Consider the following 26,751-nt stretch of genomic DNA (forward strand, 5'->3'; position numbering starts at 1 on the left):
GGCGCCAGCTAAAAATATGAGTGTTGACATAAAAGCCATGATAATCCCACAACAACCGAATTTTCAGATTGAGGCCATTCGGGACCGTCGCATTTAAAACTGCATTCATGTTGCAACCTTTAGAAAAGTTTCCATTTTATGCGCTTTGTAAGTTGCTCTTTTAACTATTGTATGTGGCTCAACTTTAAAACTGGCGACTGGGAACAATAGCTGAAATTAGGAATTAATTAGATCTTTGTTTGCAGGCCCGTAATAAGCCCGCAGATGGTAGTGGACACGTGACGCAACCCAGACCCAGAACACCGACTCATGGGGCTAAAGGGGGTCCGAAAACGCCGTGTAAATCATCGCAAAAACAGGTGACCGCCCAGCAAAAAGGACAACCCATCAAGCAAGCTCCCGCTAAAGTCGATGCTGCCGGCAAGAAAACTAAGAAAACCAAGAAAGGGAAGCATCATCAACATGACTTGGTTGTTACAATAGATTTGGTAAGTTGTTCCAGTTGTATCATAACCTGATTCCATAAAGTTTGTTTATGAAGGAACTGTTCAGTTCAAGTCAATCAAAAAAGCAAAACATAAATTAAACCTTCTGGTGAATGATCGGAAAACTATGAGGGCTTTGTGGGGTCATGTAATTTGCTTTTTAAAAGTTTCTGGCGGTGCCATATGGTTCCTGGCAATTGTCAGATAGTTTTTGGCAATGCCAGGTAATTTTCTGAAAGAATGAATTTCTGAAAAGATGCAGAACCCTCTACAACTACTGTCTTAAACTGTCCCAGAACTGTTTCAAATTTGCCAGAGACCACTAGGACCATTATGAACGTTCCATAGATCTGTAAATGCTATTGGGAACCTTCTAAAAAGTGCCAGAGGCCACTACAAGTGTCAAACTTTCCCAGAATGGTTTTAAATTGTAATAAGCTTCTAGAAACGTTTTGAATGTGCCAAAGACTTCTATCGAAATGCTACTGAGAACTTTCTGAAAAGTTCTAAAATTCTCTACAACTCTCTTACATTTTCCCAGAACTGTTTTAAATTGTCAAAGGCCTCTGCTATAATTGCAATGGATTGTTTTTGTATTCTTATCATAATGGATCGATACTGTATATGGACATGTGGACAGTTGCACATTTTCTACTTTTTTTCGGAAAAGAGCAGATAGTTTAATATTGGATCGGAAAAATCGAACACGATCACAGAATTCTTGGGAAACAAAGAAACATTTTTTTATTAAACAGTTATTGAAAACTTCCAGCCTAAACCGTTACTAAACTATTTAACAAAGATAAAGGGATGACAAACATGAATAAACATGACAAATATAAATAAATTCTTCCAGTTAAGTTTACTAAATATTGGCTCATTTGTATAATTTAGTCCTGTTTGAATAAAAGTACTGTTAGCCCAGGAAAATTAGAATTCAAATTGGAAAAAAATTGCTACAGAAGGTTATATTTGTCGCCCAATAAGAGTATCCTATTAATAGGACTACTTTTCCTATATTGTGCGTCCTCTAGAAAATATTACTCTAAAAACGCTAATATACCACTTTTGATACCCTACCACTAAGTACAACTCCTCCAAGGGGAAGAACTTAAAATAGTCTTATTGGACGACAAGTAAAGCCATTTTAAAACAATAAATTCTTTTGGAGCAAATTTTTCTTATGAGTCTGATTTTTTTTGGTTTTATTCTACTGGCCTACATCGCATTAAGTTGGTAAAAAATTTGACTTGTTCGTCCTACAACAAATAAACACTATTTAAATTAATTCGAGTTTATGTTTTTCCTTTTAATCGAGACATGAAGAAGCTAAACTGAGTTTAAAATATTTGACACACACTGTAAAACAAAAAGAAAAGCCTTTGAAAAAATACGGTTATAAAACAAGCTATATTTTGTGTCGTGTGTGCCAAACTGAAATATAAATAAATAAGATACTAAAATTAGGCAACGTTGGTATTTTAATTGCGTTTAAAGCTAAGCAGTATTGTGTTTTTCTCGCGAGAGTTTCCTATAGATTGTAACCAAAATCTGGAATATTGTTTTACGAGTTTTACCGGGGGTATTTATTTTCAGCTAAAAAAACACTAAAATTCAACAAAAATGTGTCATTATTTACATCGGACTTGAAAGTTGTCGCCCGCGATTCGGCGTGACCAAAAAGTTATTAATAGAGGTTGGTTTCAAGTTAAGTTTCGTCGCTTTTAAAATCCTGGGTGTCAATAGATAATAATCTAAACAATGACAAATAATTCCCATCGGTACGATAAAGAGTACTCGCGATTGAAACGGTTAACTAGTGAACTTGAAATTCAAAAGACTAGTGTAAGTTTCAGATTTAATAACTTAAGAAATGTTTGAAATGATCTGAAGTTGTAAACGTTTAAAATACACTGTGTCCAAGATAAGGTGGACCACTGTGCGGATGTTGAATACGGTGAGAAATGCAAGTGAAGAAAAGTTGAGTAATCAACAAGAAATTTGGAGTTGTGCTAGGAATTTGAGATATTTTGAAATAATAGAGCTTGCTGTTTTTGTCACTTAAGCCCGGATTACTCAGTCGTAATCATAAACTTAATTTTTGACCATAACAACACATAGTAACACAAAGTAGTCTAGCTTACTTGTTTACTATGGACAAAAATTAAGTTTATGATTACAACTACGGCTTGGGTAAACCCGGCCTTAGACCTAGACCAAAAGCAATCACAATCCTCTCCAAGCTCTTGAAAAATTGTTAGTTTTCTATTTTGACTATTTTTCTATGCGAAATCCTAATTAGATCTGTTCGCGGAGAAAATCCCAACTAGTAGCCAGAGAAATATGTACATAGAAAAAAAAAAAAAAAAACTATACATAGTAGCGCCTCGGGAAAAAAATCTTTCTAATAAATGCGGCTACGTAAAAATGTTGGAAACAATTTTCAGCTAAATCCACCACTAAGGGGCGTTTACATACCACTAAAAAGAAAAATGTCCGAAAATGGTATAGTAAAAATATGATAAACATAATTTCTGGTTCTAGCCTAAAAACTAACCTTGCCAAAGTTGTTTTAAGTTGTCAGAGTCCTCTAGGACCGTTTTGAATGTGCCAAAAAACTCTAAATACTACTGAGAAATTTCTCCTCTCTACTACTCTCTTAAATTTTTCCAGAACTGTTTTAAATTTTCATAGTTCCATAGACCTCTAAATGCTATTAAGAACTTTCTTAAAAATGCCAGAGGATAGAGTCTTAAAAGAGCCATTTAAGACTGTCTTAAATCTTCCCACAGTTGTTTTAAATTGTTAGAAGTCTCTAGGACCGTTTTGAATGTGCCAGAGACCTCCAAATATTACTGAGAACATCTGAAAAGTGCCTTCCCAGAGCTGTTTTAAATTGTCAGAGGCCTCGAGGACAATTTTGAAAGTTCCATAGACTTTTAAATGCTATTAAAACTTTCTAAAAAGTGCCAGAGGCCTCTACAAGTACCTTAAACCGTCCCAGAGTTGTTTTAAATTGTCAGAGGCCTCTAAGACCGTTTTGAATGTGCCAAAGGCTTTTAAACGCTACTGAGAACTTAAATAACTAATTCCGGTTACCAACACAGTTACATTTGCCTAACAGTTTTACATTTGGTAACCAAATCTGTCTGTTATCACCGCGTTTTCCAGATCCCCATGGTGGCCCACTTTATTTTGGACACTGTATATTACATCGTAAAGGTGTCAATTAACGTTACAGTAACGTAATTTTCGTACATTTCCAGACAGAGTATGGCCTATCAGAAGATCAGGTTGCTGAATTTAAGGAAGCCTTTATGCTCTTTGATAAAGACGAAGATGGAACCATTACCATGGCCGAGCTGGGGGTGGTGATGAGGTCTCTAGGACAACGTCCCACGGGTAACTAACTCAATTTAATCCCCTCAAACAACAAAAAGTCTGAAAGGCTGTATCGATTCAAATAGGGGTTTGAAAAGTAATTAAAAAAAACAGCGTAATCAAAGTGCTGAACGGAAAGTTCGTTCAAAAGCAAATTCAATTTTAAACCGTTTAACAAATTGGATGAACGAGTGTGAAATGCGATTAAAACTTTATTTCTCGCGTTTTTTTAGGTATTTTTTCGCTCCGCGAATTTCATTGTTTGACAATTTAGCCCCAGAGCCGGTAAACGTTCAATCATTTTTGCCTCGTAGAAACCGAATTGAGAGACATGGTAAACGAAGTGGACCAAGACGGAAACGGCACTATCGAGTTCAACGAATTTCTGCAAATGATGTCCAAAAAGATGAAAGACGCCGACGGCGATGAGGAACTCAAAGAAGCTTTTAGGTAAGTTAAGTTATTTTCTGAAACATATAGGAGTGTCATGAATAAAACGTAGTAAATACTGTTTAATAATACTCAATTTTATAAAAACTCTTTGTTTTTATATAGGGTGTTCGATAAGAATAACGATGGCCTGATATCAAACATAGAACTACGTCACGTAATGACCAGCTTAGGTGAGAGATTGTCGGAGGAAGAAGTCGATGACATGATCAAGGAAGCTGACTTGGATGGTGACGGCCAAGTGAATTATGAAGGTATTAATATCACAGTTAATCTGAAACACTTTTATAAGAACTCGTTTTTATCTAGAATTTGTGAACATTCTCACCTCCAAAAACTAGTGACAGACTGTCAGAACAATGGTCCAATTTAAAGAAGCAACACCTACACGGCTCTATACGGAACAACTTTAAGCTAAATTTTGTTATTAAATTTGTGTGGTTGGTCAACTGCTTACCATGAAACGCAAACCAGCCAAATTGATGGTCTTCCCTTAGCGAAACCACAATACCATCAAAATTTTATTTATTCTCATCACTATACTCACACTACCAGATTTCCTAACCAACTCATTCTAAAAGCACTGCACTGCTATAGACATTTAAGAAATACTTAGTAATTGTATTACTCAATACTTTATAATTTTCCTCGCTATAAAACATGATGGTCATATTTGAAAAGTACCTTATAAAACACCTTATAACAGGGTCTGTCTGAGCGATATAATCGGTCTTGGTTTGATGTTTTAGTGCTTATTCTAGAAGCATCAAACTAAGAATATTTAATGGAATAGATGTTTGATGTGTAATATATCCCTAAATATAAAAAAGGTTTACCTAAATGTTTAGAATATGTCTCATATTTATTCATATACACGACACAATTGATAAAGACAATATTTGTATTTATACCTGTTTAGAGTGATTTTAATGTACAGGTGTGGTAAAAGAAAAACCGACCATAGGAAAGCCGTGTAAGTGACAGAGAAACATTGATAATTGCAAGCCCGAAACAAAGACAGAAAACTTAATAAAATTCGGAAAACTTCGGAGCAATGTTGCCAGAAGCTTTTGTTATTGACCTATTGGATTATTGCGATGAATGAGTGTTTACTGTTTTGGTCTGGTTTCTGCATATATTTTTGAATGAATGACCGTTACGATAACTCCTTAATGCCTTAATTTTCCTCTGTCAAAAATAAATAAATTCTAATCTCAAACGACATCTGACAACATGATTTGCCTGCATTTTGCCTATTTGGACTGCAATTATCAACGTTTCTCTCTCCATTACAGACGTTACCACACCTATATAGGTATTTATTAAGTATTAACAAAAAAACGTTATTATTCACCACTAACTATTAAACTAGTTTTCGTTAAGTTTATTACGTATTTTAAAAATGTTAATATGTTTGATTATAAACCCCATTTCAACGTCTCAGATCCAACAATTCCAATCTAGTTACCTAAATATAATATAAAATTTTAATAAAAGCTGCCGGACGTGTGAATGATTAGGTAATATTAAAAAAATAGCATATCTACTTGGAAAATTATTCAATGTGTTTGTACTGTTACTGAGGCAATTGACTTACGATAAGTTTAGTATATAAATATTGTGTATTTTTAGTTATGTTTCAAATGCCGATGCGTATAATTCAGGCAATACGTTTAGAATTAATATTGAATCTATATCACTAAAGTAAGGAAAATGATTATGTATTTCATATAATGGAAAAATAAAAAAATATACGTGAATGTATAGTTTTAGTATTGCGGGAAAAAGATTTGTGTAGTTCTTTTTCATATTCCAGTTCAAAAAATACTTCAACTATCATTTTTTTTATTTAAAAATTTGAAGTGCTTTTTTGTGCTAATTTTAAATTTTAACTAATATGTTTGGCCCTTCAGCATAAATATATGCCTTTTCTATAGCTAATTAAAAAAAATAATTGCACAGAAATTCAATAGCAAAAGGCAAAAGTTTAAATTCAATAACAAATAAAGTAAATTCATGTGAAAAATACATGCCTGGCATATGACTAGAATAAATTTGAGAATATGCCTGGCATATACCCGGCTGCTGTACAAATTTAACTTTTTAAATATTCCAACAAGTATATATGCCAGTGGTATGTCTGAGAAGTGAAAACTGGTCTCTATAGTATAGTTTGTTATAAATTAAATTGTTACATGATATACCACACTATTTCAAATTGAATGATTTTAAATGAGAATAATGAAAATATAGTATAAACTATTAATAGGTATAGGAAAAGCAAAATATGAATATGTCTTATTTTAAAACCTTACATTTTCATTCAGCCCTTGAGCTAATTCAAGCACAAGAAGATTACAAAAACAAAAACTACAAAAATTACTAAAATTACAAAAAAAAATTTTTGAAATTTTCGTCTACATCAATGTTATTTTTAGATTTCTGAGAAACATGCCTGGCACATTAACTAAAAGCACAAAGTAATATGCCAGGCACGTATTGGGAATATACTTTCATATTCTGAGCACATATCTGGCATATATTTGAGAATATACCCCTGTCTGAAAGTAACTGCCAGGCAAACAATTTTGCCATGTGGAAGCCAATACTATAAATGCCAAAATAAAGAGAGAGTTGATGTTTTTTCCGACTATGCTTTCCATTAAAAAATAGTAAATTAAAGTCATATGTCAAAAGTGACAGAAATAATCTGATTAACTTACCTTGTTCAGCCCCCAAATATCTACAACTTCTATTGAATGCAATAAAATGAATCAATGAAAGAAATGATGCAATAAAGGAAATCAACAAAATTTCATCTCATAGACTTTAACAAAAAACAAAAAACTGGACAGTAATAATGTAACGATCATAGATTCCCAAAAATCGAATCAATAATAAATTTTATTATGAAATTTATTCAAAAGCAATCCACCTACTGTTTATGTTACTAAAAGTGTTGTTAAAATACCCCTTACACGGAATTTAGGAGCTTGCTCTGAGGATGCAAAAATAAATTTGCGAAACGTCGGCTAACTGTAAAGTTTAATTTCCAGTACCTATCCAACTCTCAAAACCAGAAACACCAGTCAATCAATCGAAGATCGTAAACCACAAAATATTGATTAATGTAGAAAAAATCTAAGAATATAAACAATTCAGTTATAAAACACATTTAGGAAAGTCTCCTTCGCAAAGTTTCAGTTCGATATGGCGAATGCATGTTACTAATATTACAAGAAAATTTCAACTCTTAGCCGTTTGGTTTCTAGAGGGCGCCACCACTACAGGCTGTGTTGCCAACTCGAGCTAAATTTCCGAAGACATTGAACTGCACATTAACAAAAGTTCAAAAACCTACTAAACCAGAATAAACATAATAATAGTAATTCAATTAGAACAAACATTTAATAAAGTTTGTTTCATAAAGGGTGAGCAAAAAAACAGACCAACAGGATTGTTTTCCAACAGGTACACAATAAATGCCACATCTTAAAAAAAATAATCAAGTTACAGTATTGTACAATTTGGCAACGTGGCAGTAACCGAAAAGCTGATTCAATCAAGCTCAAGCAAGACATTTAATTTTCTTTATTATTTTAATTTCTTTTTATTTTTATGTAGGTTTTATGGTACCCACTTTTAGCAAAATATGTATTTTGGTGATGTGCTAACCTGAGTTTAAAGAAGAGTACACAGATTATCTTCATTCTGTCAGAATAATTAATAATCACTGTAAGTAAAACACTTTTGTAAAGGAACACAACTAAACTTTCTATAAACTAAAGTAGTTTTTGCTGTTGTAAATATCACTTCCAAAGGTAAGTACAACAAAAACTCAACATTTTAAGGTTAAGCTTCAATAGTGTTTGTCACTTTACTGTTTGTTTAGGTTTGTTGTCTCTTCCTAGAGGCAGTTTCAAACTGGAAACTGGTTAACTGAAAATCGGAAATTGTGGATTGTAATGGCCAATAGTGGACATCATATTCCTCTGATTTCTGATTATTAGTTGGACATTGGTTCTGGGAACAGACCTATTAATGTTATGGCGAGTTTAGTGCAAAACTCCTGTATCTGTATCCTGCTCTATCTAATGTCATTGAAATAGTATGGTAACACAGGAGTTTTACACTAAACCTAAACCTGTCAATGCCAATGGAAAACTGCATTAATAAGGCATATTTTAAGGTACTAGCCTCATTTATGTAGTTTCAGGTTATACATTTTGAATTTACATCAGACGTTTCACTGTAATTACGTGATTTTTGGGTGTTTAAAAGTTTACAATACTTTAAACTACATTTCACATAATTTGTTTCAGAATGTTAATCAAACATTGACAATTTGGTTGCCAAGTCTCTAATAACATTATTGTCAAGTTTCTGCAACAAGAATTGTTCTAATCTACTTTTGTACAGGATGGCTGATGCTAATGATGTGGCTAAACCTCAAGAAGCAGGAAGTTTTACTCCAGTAGCTTCAAAAAGTGTCCAAGCCAGTCCAATTTGCAGTCAGAATCAAGCAGCAAACATTTCTAAAGCCGCCATCAAAACCGATATAAAAGAAGAATTGGATGCACTAAAAACTCACTTCAATGCTTACATATTCAATAAAGCTTTGGAGACAAATTGGATGGTTCTTGAAAATCGTTCAGAAATCGTTAATACTACCAGGGAAATGCTGGACTCTTTGGAGACAATTTACCAGTATGCCAATAGAGAAAACCTTTTAAAAGTGGAGAATGAAAGCTTATGGCAGTATATCCAGGAAAAGCAAAAGGAACTGGCTGACAAAAATAACAAAATTGCAGAGATTAAGATGCAAATAAATCAACTGCGCCAATCAAGGGATGAATCTTATATAAATATTTTAAAATAAATATAATTTTTTTTGCATAAATAGCTATTTATGTAACCAGTTACGAAAAGATCGATTTTGTGTAACGAATGAATGTTTGTAGGGCGAGCGCAGCGAGGTCCTACAATTTGAATGAGTTACACAATAAGACATTTTCGAAACGTGTTGCATACATAATTTTTTCTAATTTTGTCCAAAAAGCGGTAAAAACCATCTTTTAAAGTGATTTAACACAAATATTCACTTTCATAGCACCTTGTATAAACAGTGACAACGACATGTTATGATGGATGTCGCCCATATGTTTCTACGGAAATGCATAAAAACAGGGAGTGATGAAATGAACTTTTCATAACTAGTTACATAAAGTGATACTTTATGTAACTAGTTACGTAAAAGTGTCACTTTATATGCCATAATTAGAAAAATGGTTTTATTACTTTAACAGTGACAACATATTTAAAACAATAAGTTCATAAATACTTTTATGCTAGATTTAGATGCAAGCTAAAACTAGTTTATATTTTAGATTGTGCTCTGCAGACCAAATGTGTTAATATGAACTGAATCTAAAACAGTGTTGCTAAGCATTCGACCTGTAGAGCAAATGCAGACACTTAAACATCCACACCTAAACTTACTATTAGATAAAGCCACCCAAGTTGTATAGGGAAATGATGTTAAATAACCCATCAGTTGTTTGGAAATAAACTGAGTCAGTGTAAAATAAATGAAACTAAATTTAAAAAACAGTTTAAAATACATTATCAAATTCTCTGTCACAAATTTTTAGCTAATAATATCTTTGTCCCTTTTTGCCATGGTTTCTACTTCTGTTATTACTCCTGCCCCTGTTGTCATAATCCCGCCTCTCTCTCTCATGGTTATTCCTATAATCATGTCGATTTTGATTGTTTCGATGTCTGCGATCTTTTTCATAATGATTTAAATGCTCGGGAGGTGTAAAGTTTGTGTGCCCAAACCTCAACTGCTCCTCTCCGTACGGCTCTTCACGGTTGTCAAACCTGCAAGTTTTCGGTTATAAAACAGCCTAAATCTAAAGCAAACTAACCTAATGTGTTCATTAGGCCTGCTGGGGCTCTCCTTGGAATAGCTGGGTGGTATTGAACAGGACTCTTTAAAACCTCGCGTCCCGTTGTTCCGGGGTTTAATATTCAATGTTCTGTCATACAAACTGGTACCGTGCAAGAGCTGAACCGTGTAAGGGACGCTGGATTCGTGTTTAAAGGTCACAAAACCAAAATTTGATTTTCTGCCCTCACGATCTGCAGGGATTTTGACTCTTTCTACAGGTCCGGCTTGGAGGAAAAGCTCGTAAAGGAGCTCTTCGGTTACTTCGTCGGCTATATTACCCACGTACAACGTTCTTGAATCGTCCATAATTTCAAAATTTGGAATGACTAAATTTAATAATTGTTTACATGGAATATGCAGTTTAAAAACAAAAAAAATGTAGGTTAGGTTATTTTAGGCGTATTCGTTTGACCCATGATTTCAGTTCCAAAGGCGTTATGATCTAAAAGTCACATGACATCATAGTTAAAACATCACATATAGGTCACGTGACGTTTGGATCCCAAATTACAAACCGAACTCCGGAGGCAAAGGCAACTAACACAGGGAGTGCGTTCACGATTTTGGTCGGGCGTATGCCTGATGGTGTTCAGTAGTTCAGTACAATGGCCAATGGTTCAGACAAGCCGTTTTAGTTTTTATTCTACTTTGAAGCTCAAATATCATAAAAATTGTACTAACAAGTATATTAAAATGATTTATGTATGAAATTGTTTTTGTATGTAGCATATAATTAATTATATCAGTTACATTTTTTTTGGTTTTGTTTCACCTAATATAAAAGGCACATATGCATTGGAACAACTCTGGGAGTTAAATGAAAAATTGTCAAAATTGCACTTTTTATCAAATTAGGGTAGTAGTAGCAGTCAATATTTACCCTTTCATTCCAACGCCATTGGAAATACTATCAAAATTAAAATTAGTAATGGCCTCTCTGCCTCTTCATGTTTCCGAGATATTAAATTTCAAAAAGTGTTTTAAAAAAAAACTTCTAACACGCTCCATTTCTTTTAATTTTTTACAAACATTTTTCTTATAAATTAACATTATTTGTATTGTTTTACAACGAAAAGGAAAGAACTTTTACAATACAGTAAAATATATGTAATTTTTGTCAGATTATTATTTACTCAATTAAAACCAAGTTTATCCTTCATATTTTTTCATTCATTTATATATTACGTCAAATCCAGAAAAGTTACTGCAATGAAACAAAAAATCCCTGACGTACAACGTTATGGTCATGGGAGGTTTTTACCCTCAGCAGAACATAAAAAAATAACATTAAATTAGATCGGTGGGTTGGACAATAACAAAGCAATTAATTAAAGTGTAATAACCGTGAAAAATAGAGAAAAAAACAAATAAACGCATGATTAAACAGTCCTTGCTAATGCCTACTCTCGAAGAAAAACTGTGATTCTTAACAGTAGTTTTTACCCAACTAACCATGACCATGGCAGAAGATCCTTAGTTTTCGCTTTCTTTTGTTAATTCATTTTTGTATAGTTACAACATTAAACTTTCCACTAAAAAAATTATAATTAAAAGTTGCCAGTTATCCCTTAATATTAGACAATAATTGGTTTATTGGGTAAAACTAATATACGTCCTACATTATCTAAGGTTAATCAATTTCAGTAAGTAATTATCCAACGTGATTTACAAAATTTAAACTATGTGAAAATTTTACCGTACCTTGCTACTACATGACTTACATAAGCCTTTCACCTGTAATTGAAAATTTTTAATAATATTTTAAGTCAATTTTGCAATAGAATCAGGGTTGTAACAAATAGTATTAAGAATGCTAAAAGCTGTTACTACTGTTTGTGGCTATACGACTGAAAAGTTACAAGTTTTTCTTCTAAAAAATAATCGAACGTCGTTATAGTCCAGTTTTGCTTGTTATTTTTTTCAATGCTTATATGCTAAATTTTACTGAGCAAACGATTGATTTCAAGCCAATATAATCCATAACAATATTTGATTTCTTGTAATATTTGTGCTAGTAATGCTCCGTTTCTGACCGATCTGATGGAAACCTGGCACAATAGGATAACATGCGCTCCTCTACTATTTTTGAAATTTCCAGTTTTCTTTTTTACTCCGTTGTTGATAGTTTTAATTAACATGGAAATATTCACAATGTATGTATGAACAAAAAAAAAAACATGATGCAGGGTTATTGACAAAAAACTACATGGTGTACACTTGAGGTAATTCGAGGTATTTGTCAGAATTATGTTAGTTATTAAACTTTTAAAGATCAGTTTTAGGATATTATTAAGATATTTTTTATTAAATGTGTAAGAATAAGTTTTTTTTTTTTGCCATTTTACAAAAAAATGCTGAAGATTTCCATTTGTCCGCCTAGCACCAACAATGGGTTATTCGCAATATTATTGGTTCGGCTTTAGCAACGGTAGATATTGGTGATACCACTACTATTACTCGCCATTTTAACCAACTGTGGAAACGACATCCAAGTAGACAACCCTCCCTACCGTTTCAGGAAGTGAATGGATTGCCGGAGACTAATCAAATTCAAGACGACAAGACTCAACTGGATAATCTTCGGTTAGAGTGCGTACAATCCAATTCTAATGGCAATGAAGTAGACAGTGAGGTAGAAGACTTGGAAAACAGTTGTTCTGAAAAAGTATTTCAAGAAGTTTACACATCAACGCTTCATCCTGATGATGGTTTGAAAGATTGTGATTCTGGCAGTAGAGCTCCAGATTCTAGGCCACAGCGCAAAGATGTCAATTATCGGGAGTTGTCTGGTGTTTGATCATACCGTCGTAAATACATTTTTATAAACGCTTTGCAAACGAATTGACGTCTAAAGTCGCAGGTGTGTTTCTTCCCTTCTCTTGAAGACATGTAATAAGCTCCCTTATCTGACTTTTGTTTGTCTGTGCCTGTTGTTGCATTTCTATCTGTTGGGCTGCCAATAATTTAACGAAACGGTCCATCATAGTTTTAGTATCGGAATCCATCGAATGACTGCGCCAATAATGGGTCCAATACGATAAAACTTTTTATTTACAAACTGACAAAATTACTTAACACCACATCACACATTTTTCTACCTCACAGGTCTATCTTGCTGGCATAACCCAACACCTAGCAATAGCACTATTTTTTTTTCATCCAAAGCTTTTTGTTGTTAATTTATTTCTGTTGGAAAAATAAAAATGTATGACGTCATCTCATTGTCTTTTGATTTTCTGTATACTGTATTTCTCTTGAATGATATTTTGATTTAAAAAAAACTACATACAATCTATACAGGGTTATTCAATCGAACTGCCTGAGTTCAGAGGGTTTTCTTATTCGGAAAAGCCAAAATTTGTGAAAATTGATTACTTACTTACATATTTTGAATGAAAGATTTGTTCACTTTTTTTTTATATAAAAAGTTTAAGTAAACTCATCTACAATCTTCTGACAAGAAAAACGTGAAGTGAATTGATCTTTATTCTCTAGACAAACAAGCAATAATCATTTTTAAAAAAAATATGGAATTAACAATCGAAATAATACACGACGTAATTTTTAGCTTGCAACACTGTAAAAGCTAGTTTACACTAAATACCAATATTAGTCAAAAAAAATAATAATTATTTTAGTATTCATTGCAACAACACTGTTTGACAACTACTATTTATATCTTCGAAAAATAACTTCAATATACTCAACAAACTCTTGTTGGCCACCCTGTAAAAGAAAAATAACCGTCATACGCAACAAAATATGACAGAAAAAACAAACAGTTAAAATTATACAGTTAAATACAAAAAAAAATCAACCAAATAAAGCGTCCAGCAAGGACATTGATTAGAAACCAAGAAGCGTTTCTGCAAAACTACGAATTAATGAACTTTTTTTAATTGATTCCCCTCAGTGTTCGACTTCTCACTTTGACCTTTAAAATTATATGCACCGAAGAGGGAGTGAGAGAGAGAAAGAGAGAGAGAAAAATTGGTTTGCTGTTCGATATTTATATCAATTACCAACCTCTGCAGAAACCAATATTATTTTATTTATTGTATTGTTGATATCTAGGTCTAAGAGAGCAAGGGATGTATTAGGGATTTTCAAGTGTTTTTAATTGCAGCGGTTGTAAAGTGCTGCCCCAAGTGCTTTTAATTCATTATTGAAATAAATTTTAGAGTTTTTTTTTTAAGTGTTAAAATCAAAAATGTTGGCACCTAAAGTACTAGTGCTTATTAGTGTTTGTGTTTACTGTTACACCGCCACAACACCTTTTCAAAAGAAACCAGACGAACAAGGTAAGTTTTTAAGAAAACTCTACAGTTAAATTACACAAATCTGTCCACAGATGATGAAGTACGCCCCTTCGAAAACAAACTCATGAGAAACAAAACCCAAGAAGAAATCGCAAGGGAAAAAACCAAAGAGTATTGGAAAAACATGGCCTTAAGTGCCATAGCTGAAAAACTCAGTCAACGTTTGAATTTCAGTAAGTACCCGAGTTTTTCTCATATATTGAATAATCTAAAAAACCGAGGTGGAAAAAAAAGTAATTGCGTATCTGTAACATAATAATTGACCTGACGTTTCAAATTTTCGGCTAAACATAATCACGAAATCAGGGCAGTACATTGCAAAAAGTCCGAAAGCTGTAAACAATACTTATCGATTCTGTTCGGCTTCTGGAGCATAAAATCCATTATCTAGCCTATTTTTCTCATTACAACAATACGCAAATAATTAGGCTTTATATTACGAGGACGATAAAAAAAACTAATATAAACACAAAAGTTTCTTTTTTTGGTTTAAGAATTTGTTACATGAGCTATCTTTTAGCAGTCTAGCAGAACCAAAAGAAACCTGTTAGTTTTAATGTATAAATAGTTGAAATTGTTGTAGTTGCAAGGTGAAATACTTAGTGCGGAAAGTGGTATTTTTCCGCACGATACTGCAGTGCGGGGGGAAAAGACACTTTCCGCATGTGTTAAGATACATACTCTCCCCCACACCCAAATAAGTTCAGAAATTCGAGTACGAATAACACTTTTCGCTAAGACTAGTGTTTATAATGTGACAAGCGGGGTTGGTTTAAAGTTATGTGCTTTAGAAAAAGTGAAATAAATGTTGCATATCAAAAAATCCGACCAAACATACGTTTTTTTTAATGGCAACACTGCATATGTTTGCGTATCCAGATTTCTTGCATTTTTTTTTTCATAGGTTATATTCCGAGACGTTCAAGTTTTATCGGGTAAACTGTGCATAGGTGATTTTTTGCAAAATTTTGCTTGGAAAATGATTGAGACTAAACAATTCGACGATAGTATCGACGATAGTAAAGAAGTATTTAGTCAAAACCATTTGCCTATATATATATATAATATTTATTTCACAGTACCGAGGTACAGTAAAAAGGGCTATCGGCCGCGTGGCCTTTCTGCCCATGGTACATGCAAGAGAAAAAAAAAATAAATTCTGGTCAACACACTTAATTAACATAACAATAATGTCTATATACACTAATATTTACATACATACAGATGTTTTTCACACTTAGTTGAAATGCTCCAACAGAGTGGAGTAGGGAAACGTGAAGCGGGATTGTCGAGTTGGTCTTTGAAGGGAAATAGGGTTTATTATGGTCCAGTTCTGGGGGTTGTTGTTCCATTTTGTCTGTAGTTGTGTTAGTCGTTCAGTAATTCTTGTCATTTTAGTTCGTTCGTACAAAAATTCATTGGATGGGTTGTGAAGCGGGTTTTGGGGGTGTCTGATTTTTGTTATCAGTCTAAGAGCAATTTGTTCTGTGACCTGTATGTGTTTTTTTGTCTTGTCAGTGGCATTTGCTCTTAGTATATGTCCATAATCAAGTAGAGGTCTGCATATAGATTTATATATTTTGGTTGCGGTCTTTGTACTTATTCCTTTGTCTTTGTATGTAAGTGTTCTGAAGTGTTTTGTTCTTTTTATGATTTCTTTTCTTATGTTTTGTGTATGTTTGGTAAATTTTAGTTTTTGGTCCATTTGCCTAAAAGAAAAATTTTGCAAAAAACCTACCAATGCACATTTTACGTGATAAAACGTGAACGCCGAGGGGTATATGTCAAGATTATTTCCTGAAAACTCACATTTTAGTTTATTAACAAGAAAACACCTTAGTTAGAACACAAATACTAAACTAAACGTGATGAAATTAAGGATAATATTGAACTCACCCCAGCAGACGACAGATTTTCGTTCAGCCATGTATATTTTTGTTTACATTTCAGATTGACAATCAGACGTCATAAATATTTTAATTTATGTAATTTTTTAATGGAAACTACGTTATAGTGATTTATTAATTGTTAATATTGAAGAAAAAAGCTTAAATTTTATATGTGTCTAAATCCCGTTTCGTTTAATATCAAATGTTCTTCAAAAAAACGTATTCGAAAAAGGTAGGAGGTGTTTATTCAGTGTAAAATTTTAGCAACTAGGGATTTATTCAGTATATAACGGCTCTCATTGGTCGAACTAGAAAGGTTCATTGAATTTTATTGGCTGCTAGTACAATGAGGGAAATAATCAAAAATATATATTTTGTATGCAGGGTGTACATTTGTACAAGGCTAAATTGGGACAAAGTTGCGCAATTTAGAGTTCAATAAAACGCCGCTCTAAAAATTGAAAAATTTTGAATACTTTCGGAATAACCCAAGAAAAATCAAAATTTAGTTTTTAGGTTTTTGCTAATTTTTCTGATGAAATAACTGAAAATAAATAACACTTTTCCTCCTCCACTACAACGTGCATGTGTTACTACATAAACTGGCGCAAATATGACGTAATTTGACAGTTGGTCACATGATCACACTTTCTGCTGCAATCAATCATCAACTGTAGAATGACGTACACATTTTAAAAGTCTGACACATGTCACTTCGAAATTCGAATGAATCATTGGCCACATTCATAAGAACAAATCGATTAGCAATCGAAAAATCGGATTTTGAATTCGATGGGCAAAATGACGTTTAAGTAATGCTTTTTCAGTCAGTAATCGTTTTGTTTTAGTGCATTAACGCATGAATTATTTAGTAATTGTCTAGCGATTACTAATCGATGTGTTCTTATGAATGCTGTCATTTTTCCATCTAACCGTTAGAAACTGCTTAGTTACTAAATGACCTTCATTCTGGGTGTCATCTATTAATTTATTAAATTAATATACATTTATATACAAAGTGTTACATATTTATGTAAATAGATCAGGTATGTGTTTTGTATAATTTTCAAATCATAGCAATTATACTTGGGTCGTCTCTTTAAATTTAAACAAAAGTGAAGTTAATATGACCTGTCCGCTCTACGTCAACTATTATACATTCAAATGAAATCAAGGATACTCAATTTATGAATAATTTAAAAAGTTTTTTTCTTAGCACTTAACGATAAATAATTCATTAATAAATTAGTAATCAAAATCTTCGTAAAAACGTCGAGGTAAATGATGATGATCTGCTCGACATGGCAACACAGCAAAACAAATAAACGTAGACGTAAGTCTGTCACATTTACACTTACATAAATTACTAAATTTAGCGCCATTTTTAGTACGAATTTAAAACAATAAAGTATGGAAACCAGTACTGGCGTACTATTGGCGCCAATAATTGCATTGATTTAAATACTGGTTTTCCTCTACAGTGTACAGAACATTCCGGAGTATATTATTTGAAAATGACCTACAAAACCAATAGATTTGACCAAAGGAAGACAAACCAAAAAGCACTTTTCTTGTATATTTTAAGAGAAATGCAAAACAACTATAGTGAGGATGAAACTATTATGGTATTTTAACTTAAAAAGCGTACTCGGTAAAGTTAGAAGTAGACAACCAATTTTCATGGCCATCAGAGAGTTGAGTGAGGAGTTCTGAGAGAAGAAGTCAATTTCTAAAATTTTGTGGGATTTTTTTGCTTGTGGATGTAAACTTTTTGTATGCAGAAAGAGTGTGAACCTATTACAAAGTGACTAAGAGCTTATATTTCCCATGAGATGTGATTATTTCTTTTTTCTACGAACGGACTAAAAATTCAACTTTTAACACTCTACTGAAATATTAAAAATAGCATTTAAAGACACTAGTGCTTTAAAAAAGTGTTTAAAAGCACTGTTAAAAGTAAGCAAATAAGTTGGGGCTTCTTTGGTAGAGTCATTCTTGCAGCCTCATCAATCTGTTTTATGGCACTTTCTTCATTTATTTATGCGAAGAAGTTGATATTAATGTTTATATTCACAATAGTAGTTTTCCTATTCAGTGTGCAAAGTTATGTTTTCCCACACGCGAAAGCAGTTAGACGGACGACGCGAAGCGGAGTTCGGATAAGCTTCAAGTGCGGGAAAACTACTTTGCACACGTGTTAGGAACAATATTTTTTCTACGAATGAAATATCTATACATTTTGTTTTTAATTTTTATTGATATTAAAAACAACAACTTATAACTATTTATTGTTATTAACAACATTAATGTTAAATGTACAGTTGGTCGCGTTTTTTAAATTGATCGCAGATTGAGCAACTGAAGGTAAAATACTGGTACTTGGAACTGCTTCACTTTCTTTAGGATTGAAGGTCAGAATTTTGTTACTTGATCCTTTTTTAAAACTTGTGGATTCATCAATGTATTCTTCAGCTACCGTAGTCGATTTCCAACCCCCCAAGCGTTTTATGTCAGTGATTCCTTCTCCAGAATCGGCCAGGAACGTTGCCGATGATCGACGATAACTGTGCCCTGTAAGAGTTCTGGTAGAGTTCTGGATTTGGCAACTTCAAAAAAATAGCTATTTCAGAAGGCATTTTTCCAAAACTGTTTACTCCAACACTTTGCGAAAAACATTTACCCTTTCTGTAAACTAGGAAAAAACGATTGTTTGACTTTTTTGGACGTAGGCCGGTGTATCTTCTGTACAGTTGCAGGTAGGTTCCGTTATGAACTTCTTCTGATATTATAAAGTTTCTTGCTGTATGATTTTTGGAATCCCTAATTTTAACAATTATGAGGTTTCCTTTGTCTTCAATATCTGTAGTGGTTAAATTGGCTAGCTCTTCCCTTCGACATGCACCAGCAAGTCCGAATATAGTGGCAACTTTAATTAACAGGTAAATTTCATCTGGTGCGGAGTTCATAAAACTGAATATTTCTTCTTTTGTAAAAATTTTCGCCTTTTTAGGTTTAAAACCAACATTCTGCTTTTTCAGAAATGCAGTGAGCTTATAAAATTCACCGATATCGATGTCTCTTTTTATTTTTATTACATTTTTGAGCATTGAATACTTTGACCACATTGTGTTAGGTTTGAATTCTTTGCTTAAAGTAACAAAATACGCTAAAAGTACCTCTTCCTTTAAGGTTTTTATCCCCTTTTGTTCGCACCATTGGGTAAACAACTCGTACTGTTTCTCGTATTTTTCTCGCGATTTGAGAGGCAGCAATTGCAAACTAGCCATGTTGGCGGCTTTTAGAACATCTTCCGGAAGTTCATCTTCAGTGATATCCATTATTAAAATAGTTTTTTTAACTTAAATAAGTAAGAATAAACACTGTTGTAGACTTTAAATTGCATATAAATGCGTTGTTTGACAATGAGCTTTGGTTTCTAAGGAAACAAGCCTCATTTTCAAAGACAGAGACAAGGTGGTTTATTTACCTAAACTGTACGGAAGAATAATGTGAAAAAAGTCGTGTTTTTTATACGAAACCCCTGAATATTATTACATTTTTGAATTCTACGCAAAATTCTAAGCAGATTTTATGTATAATAGTCTATATAAAACCACTGTTGCAAGGTATAATCAGCATTTTAAAAAGTGTGCGGGAATAAATTTTTCCCGCATAGTGTGCGGGAAAGTGCCACTTTGCAAATACTTTTACGTATGCAAAGTAGCTTATTTGCAAACATTCGTAGAAAAAATGTTTTTAAATTTGATGACAGCCTTTAAATGAGAGCAACAATGATCGTTATGGAATTATTGACAAATGGAACTGGTTTGACTGTTTGCAGATAAAGAATTTCTCAAATATAAAGAATTATTGAAATTTTTATTGTGTTTGTAGAAAAAATATTGTATGGTGTCAAAAGTGTTTTTAAGGCATTCATGCGAGTTAAGTTTTACAAGCGTGTCTTAAAAACGTGCTTTTAACACTCATATCATAAATAGCTATTATTTGAATTGTGCTTTTAATCAGATATCCATATCCATACTGAACATCTTCTCATGAGGAAGCACACACAGTATAGAACTACTTCTTGGTTTTAAGACAAAACTGTGCGCTATAAATAATTGGCCATAATATCAAACACTTGCACAATCAACCCGTTTTAAAATGTCTTGGAATGTATAGTTTCTGCCTGGACAAACCGACATACTAACCAAACCTTGTCTTTTCAGATACGGCTAAAAATGTTATTCTGTTCTTGGGTGATGGAATGTCAATACCCACCGTAGCCGCCACCCGAGTCTATTTAGGCGGCGAAGAAATGTCTCTGTCTTTTGAACAATTTCCTTATGCAGGATTATCCAAGGTAAAAGCACTTTAAATTCTAATTGACTAACTTGATTTAATAACAACAGACTTGGTAATGATGCAATTTATTTCAACATTGCAATTCCATTTCTAATTTTTTTGACAAAATTGTAGACGTATTGTGTGGATCACCAAACTGCCGATTCCGCATGTTCCGCCACTGCCTATTTGGGGGGAGTCAAAGCCAATTTGGGCACCATAGGCGTAACAGCGGCTGTTACTTTAAAAAATTGCACCGCTATGAACCAAAAAGAGAACCAAGTTGATTCTTTAGCCAGGTTGTTTCAGTTGAATGGAAAAAGAACTGGGTTGGTCACTACCACGAGGGTTACGCACGCATCACCTGCAGGTATTTGCTACTATACTATTAAATACAGATTTAAAAAAAAATAAAAATTGCAGCAATATACGCTCACACTGCTGAACGTCATTGGGAAACCGATACTGATGTAATGCACTTACACGGTGACATAAGAGAATGCGAAGACATAGCTCACCAGTTAGTGTTTAGGGAAACCGGTCAGGAATTGAACGTTATTCTAGGTAGGTCACCCTGTAGCCCAAAAAAACGTCATCTAAAAATAATTATACAGGAGGAGGACGGATGAATATGTTGCCTAAAGAAGTAGTGGACGAAGAAGGCAACAACGGCTTCAGGTCAGACCGCATCAACTTGATTGAAGCCTGGAAAAAGTTGAGGGAAAGTCGTAATCAAACCTACGAATACGTTTGGAACAAGGAGCAACTAAATAATGTCAAAAATAACACCGATTACCTTTTAGGTATGTTCATCATTAACAAAAACCAAAGATGAATAACATGAAAGTTTCTTTTAATTTCAACAGGTCTTTTCCAACCGGGACATATGCAATATAACATAGAAAGAGATCCGGAAACTCAGCCTTCTTTGGAAGAAATGACAGAAGCTGCCATTAAGGTTTTGAACAAAAAGAACTCGACAGGATACTTCTTGTTTGTTGAAGGTAAGTTTTTCACAAAATAGTATATTGAAAGTGTTACAAACCGTTTTAAATGTAAATCAGTTTGAATCTACTGTAAAAATGTCTTTACAGTAGCTTAACAGGCTATGTCAGATCTAAAATATGCCTACTAAGAAATACTGAATTAAAATGCGATTAATTCATCAATAAGTGTCACCAAACCTGTCTTTGCGTGAATCGCAACACTGTTGATAGTTTGTGATTAGTCAAGAAAAACAGCTTTCAGCTTGTTGCTTTTTCTTGACCAATCACAAACCACCTACTGTCTGAGATTTATGCAACTGCTACACATGTAGACTTAGCTTAATACAGTGAGCTACTACACAATTGCTTTTATAAGCAATTCATTCATTCATTCATACTACACAATTGCTTTTATAAGCTTTTATGAGCTGTTCATAACTGTATGCAAGTTTCTGCAACTTAAAATGTTGCCAAACTGTTTTTAAATTCAATCAGTTGATTTTGCTGTTGGATTTCAGTTTTAAGGGCATCGGTAAAGCAAAACCTCTTATGGGAGATTCAATGCATTTTATGACAATCTTTTAACCCAAATTAATAAAAAACTAGGCTAGGTATTGCTGTTTTTTAAACGGCATATGAAAGAAGACACTTGCTAGAATGTGCGAAAGTCAATATAATTTTAATAGTACGTAAATTAAAATATTTAGAAGCATTTTAACAAAATGATAAAATTACCATAATTTTCAAGTCACTATTTTTCCTACCTGCAAAACTTTTTTGGTGACAAAAATAACTTTCGCACATTCCCCAAACCTTTAGCTATTTAATAAAAAAAAAAACAATCCTTTAAAGGCTATTCAGAGTGGTTACAGTGTCTTCTCATTCTACCTCATTCTGACAAAACGAGATAGATATGTTACTAGAGTTAAAAAGCAAATTAAAACCATGACTAAAATACGTATTCAAATGCATCTACTCTTTACAGCGTTGCCAAACAGCTTTTAGATTGTAGCGTATACAAAATTTGCTGAAAATTATTTCAGATTAAAATGCCTAATTTAATATGACCAATTTTTATCCATCTACTGTCTATCCATCTTGTTCTATTTTTAACACTGCACTATGGAGGCACCTTAGGCCATAAGAAAACGGTGTAACTGAGAGAAAGAGAAACAAAGATAATTGCATGCGCGAGACAAAGACAGAAAACCTAATCAAAAATTTAGTAGGCGAAAACTTCGGAACAATATTGCCAAAAGCTTAACTGATCTACTGGATTAGTTACATAATTTTATTATTGACACTAAGTTTTTAAACATATCAGACTAAACACAGGGCACTTATCGAAAATACATTTACAAATTAATTTTGATCGACATGTAGTAGTAGTCGACGAATTCAGATAGACGTTTGACAACATTGCAACAAAATTTCAGCCTACTTGGACTTTTTTAGGTTTTCTGTCTTTGCCTCTCACATGCAATTATCATGTTTGTTTCTCTGGCAGTTACATGCTTTTACTGCCGTGTTGCCAATTCACTAATAGTGTAACAATATTTTTTCTTGCAACACTAATTAGAGTAACTTTCAGGTGGTAGGATCGACACAGCCCATCATTACAGTTGGGCTCACAAAGCTTTAGATGAAACAGCTGAATTTTCCAAAGCAGTCAAAAAAGCTATGTCTATGACCAAGGAAGAAGACACTCTGATTGTTGTCACTGCTGGTAAGTCATAACCCTCTATTTCTGTCATAAATTTTAAACTAAATTATTTTTAGACCACGCCCATACAATGAGCTACGCAGGTTATGCCGCTAGAGGGAGTGACGTTTTCGGCTATGCTGGTACGGCAAGCGACAAAAGCCCTTACACCATACTGAACTATGCTAACGGACCTGGTTATAAAACCATAATGAAGAATGGCAAAAGATATGTTCCAGAGTTGGAGGAAATGAGTACGACCAATTTAAAACACAAACACACTTTTGTGCTAAAAAGCAATTTTTTAGATGAAATCGAGTACCAGTGGCCGTCAACCAGTCCAAGAGAGAAAGAAACTCACGGCGCCGATGACGTGGCCGTGTACGCAAAAGGTCCATGGGCTCACATGTTTACAGGTGTGATGGAAGAAAACGTTCTTCCATATCTGATGAGTTTGGCAGCTTGCATCAGTCCCGACGTTAAATGTCAAGAAGTGAGGCCGAAATTGCCTTAAATGTTAGCTTCACAAGCAAACCGACTGTGATATTTAAAAATTATTAATAAAACCCTAAGTTGCTCCCTGAGTTCTGCTTTTTTTAACCCAAAAAACGGTTTTATGAAGAATTTTGAAGTAAATATTGATTACGTCATACTTTTTTCTCTAGTGTATTCCAGAGAACAACGAAAACTACGTAATTCAACTGAAAGTTTCTCCATTTGAATTACGTGACAGATTTTTAAATGCACGCAAGTTGCATCCAAAGGTAGGTAACACTGATTGTAATGGGATTTCAAATGATGCGATTAGGGATTTCAAGCGACATCAGTTACCATTTCATCGGGAGTTATAACGAAAATACTTTATACACTTTAATCATAATTTCTAGTTTACAACCAGTGGAAAATTTCGACTTACTTCGAACGTACTAGAACATTCTAAAACGTTTTAGAGCTTCTCGGAACATGCTACAAAGTTTTAGAATTGTCTAAAACGTTTCAGAGTTTTTCGTAACACGTCCAGAATCTGGACACTTTCTGCAGAGTTCTCAAACTGTATAGAACGTTATAAAATATTTAAAAAAACTTATACAGGGTGGTCCAGTTTTAAGTGTCGATAATTCACTATTCGATAGTCCAGCAAAAAATAAGTTGACATACATTATGTCATTTTCCTGAAAAACGCTTCCTAAGGAAGACAGAACTCCAGTTTCTACCCCAGAAATTTCGCCAGACATTTTTTAGTCTATAAGTAGTGTAAAACTGATCATTCAAAACTAAATAGTCTAAAAACTTGTTATTTACTACTAGGAATTGTTTTAAAATTCGTTTTTTTATACTGCAATCCATTGTCGAGTGTCTGAAACTGGATTTCAAACACGAAAAACAGTCATTTTTTACTACTAAAAGTAGTCTAAAAGTTAATTTTAAAGGTAGAAATGACTTTACTATGATTAAACATAGTCCAAAAGTCTATTTTCAGGACTTTATTTGGTGTACAACTCAATTTTCTGGATTAAAATAAGTCTAGAATTCACTGGTAACAGTTCAAATTAAATTTTCGGACTATTTCAATTCTAAAAAATAGTGTTCAAGACTAATATCGTAGCATTTAGCGTACTGAAGTGTCTGAAACTTAAATTTCACTATATTCACTAATATAAATAGTTTTAAACTCGATTTTTCAGTGTTACAACAATAAAAACAGTCTGAATTGCTTAGAAATGCTCCAATTTGTTGCACCGATGAGTGTAGAAGTCAATTTAATAGTGAAGAGGTTTGAAATGACGTTTTCAAGACTAATGGACAGTGTACAAACTGGCCTGATAAGTCAAAATCTTGTGAAGATCGAGAAGAGCCTTAAAACTCTATTTTTCACGCTAAAATCAGCCTTAAAGCACTAAAAAAGTCTAGATTTGTAAGAAATGGTCGAATTTTTAACACTGAAGTGTCTAAAAGTCTGTTTAATAGTGACAAAGCTTGAAATAGCTTTGAAAAAGGATTTTTAAGCCTATGGATAATGTTAAAATTGTTTTTTAAGTCTGCTATGTCAAAAACTTGTCGAAGATATTCTTGGTTTTTCAAGCTGAAAGCAGTTTAAAAACCCTAAAAATAGTCCAGAGTTCTAAGAAAATGAAAAGCAAAGTAAAGAGGCTTGAAAAGTTAGTCTTCAAGTTAATTTTCATGAATCTATTGTCAATATCCTGAATTTAAAACTATTCCTGTATATCCTGTATTTTACTATATATGTGTTTTCAAATTATGAAAACTTACTTCAAATGCAAATTTTCTGATGGTACTTTTAGTTGGTTCAGAATCACAAGTTTTTTGTGTCTAATAAGTCAATTTTCAAAGTTTAAATGTGTGAGTTTGTAGTCATAAATTCTAGAGAAAGTAATTTTTCATGTCTACAAGTCAATTTTCAATATTAAAGTCTTTCAATTTGTCTGAAAACTATGAAAACTGGTTACAAAGACAGTTTTTAAGCCTCTCAAGTCGATTTTCACAGTTTTCAAGTCAATTTTTAAGTTGGGTTGGGTTGGTTTTGGGTCTTTGAACGTAATAACTCAATTATCTCGTAAACGAAGTTTCAAATCAGAATTTTATAAGAAGTAGATAACCTGACTAACCTACTTATTTTTTCAAACTGAAAAAAAAAAGTAAAAAAAGTCTAATTTTTGAAAAATATCTAGTGATGTAGGAAATAAGGCCGAAAATTAAAACAATCTTTCTGTATCTATGCCACTGGACAGTTTTTTGTTCCAAATTTGATCAAAATTGCTCCAACTGACAGTAATGACAAGAAACTGACTTTTTTAACTGAATTTTAAACGACAGTATTTTCCTTAGGAAGCATTTTTCAGGAAAATGACATAATGCATGTCAACTTATTTTTTGATAGGCTATCGAATGGTTAATTTTTTGACATTTACAACTGGACCACCCTGTATAACTTTCAGATTGTTCTAGAAGTGTGATGAACATCATAAAACATTTTATAAAGTTCTAGATCGTTTTAGAGCATCTCAAGACACTAAAAGAGTTCTTAAACAGTCTAGACCGTTTTAAAACCACTCCAAAGGCTTTAAAAGCTTCAAAAACGGTCTATAGAGTTCTAAAACTGCCTAGAACCTTAAATTTTCATTTCTTTCCAGAACACTACTTCCAGTATTGCAATTTTGAGCAAATTTTTGATAATTGGTTTGGCGTTTAAAGTGACACTAACGTGTTTCACCCTGTATCTT

At 33.2% G+C, this 26,751-nt stretch overlaps 4 protein-coding genes across 15 annotated transcripts in view; 3 read left to right on the forward strand and 1 right to left on the reverse strand.

The window, feature by feature from the left end:
- Window positions 1–6,076, forward strand: part of LOC145727272 (neo-calmodulin-like) — a 60,743-nt gene extending 54,667 nt beyond the window's left edge. For 3 of the 6 annotated variants that reach the window (XM_081976804.1, XM_081976791.1, XM_081976796.1), the window contains 5 exons: window positions 246–488; window positions 3,752–3,887; window positions 4,181–4,316; window positions 4,422–4,570; window positions 4,626–6,076. In XM_081976804.1, the coding sequence (XP_081832930.1) occupies window positions 246–488; window positions 3,752–3,887; window positions 4,181–4,316; window positions 4,422–4,570; window positions 4,626–4,657 (696 nt within the window). In that variant the 3' untranslated portion in view covers window positions 4,658–6,076. Of the gene's footprint in view, window positions 1–10; window positions 148–245; window positions 489–1,984; window positions 2,443–3,751; window positions 3,888–4,180; window positions 4,317–4,421; window positions 4,571–4,625 lie in introns of those variants that run through there. The other 3 variants (XM_081976815.1, XM_081976825.1, XM_081976834.1) reach the window with 3 other exon arrangements.
- Window positions 6,077–7,850: 1,774 nt separating this feature from the next.
- On the forward strand, window positions 7,851–9,216 carry LOC145729182 (uncharacterized). 7 transcript variants are annotated; one of them, XM_081979861.1, is made up of 3 exons: window positions 7,851–8,051; window positions 8,105–8,137; window positions 8,736–9,216. In XM_081979861.1, the coding sequence occupies exon 3, from the start codon at window positions 8,737–8,739 to the stop codon at window positions 9,193–9,195; it is 459 nt and encodes a 152-aa protein (XP_081835987.1). In that variant the 5' UTR covers window positions 7,851–8,051; window positions 8,105–8,137; window position 8,736; the 3' UTR covers window positions 9,196–9,216. The 7 variants fall into 7 exon arrangements, with proteins under 7 accessions (XP_081835987.1, XP_081835996.1, XP_081835980.1 ...); XM_081979870.1 differs by having other exon boundaries at window positions 8,108–8,137; XM_081979878.1 differs by lacking the exon at window positions 8,105–8,137 and having other exon boundaries at window positions 7,870–7,888; window positions 7,941–8,051.
- A 699-nt stretch (window positions 9,217–9,915) lies between these two features.
- On the reverse strand, window positions 9,916–10,650 carry LOC145729174 (RNA-binding protein 7). Its single transcript, XM_081979837.1, has 2 exons — window positions 10,247–10,650; window positions 9,916–10,199 (listed from the first exon to the last, which is right to left on the reverse strand). The coding sequence occupies exons 1-2, from the start codon at window positions 10,573–10,575 to the stop codon at window positions 9,968–9,970; spliced, it is 561 nt and encodes a 186-aa protein (XP_081835963.1). The 5' UTR covers window positions 10,576–10,650; the 3' UTR covers window positions 9,916–9,967.
- Window positions 10,651–14,314: 3,664 nt separating this feature from the next.
- Window positions 14,315–24,093, forward strand: LOC145726580 (membrane-bound alkaline phosphatase-like). Its single transcript, XM_081975744.1, has 10 exons — window positions 14,315–14,570; window positions 14,621–14,761; window positions 20,707–20,840; window positions 20,957–21,191; window positions 21,245–21,385; window positions 21,436–21,624; window positions 21,688–21,825; window positions 23,399–23,533; window positions 23,587–23,763; window positions 23,818–24,093. The coding sequence occupies exons 1-10, from the start codon at window positions 14,480–14,482 to the stop codon at window positions 24,021–24,023; spliced, it is 1,587 nt and encodes a 528-aa protein (XP_081831870.1). The 5' UTR covers window positions 14,315–14,479; the 3' UTR covers window positions 24,024–24,093.
- The last annotated feature ends 2,658 nt before the right edge of the window (window positions 24,094–26,751 follow it).

This window comes from Ips typographus, linkage group LG1 (assembly GCF_016097725.1).
Source record: "Ips typographus isolate SLU linkage group LG1, UJ_Ityp_2.0, whole genome shotgun sequence".
Lineage (NCBI taxonomy): Eukaryota > Metazoa > Arthropoda > Insecta > Coleoptera > Curculionidae > Ips > Ips typographus.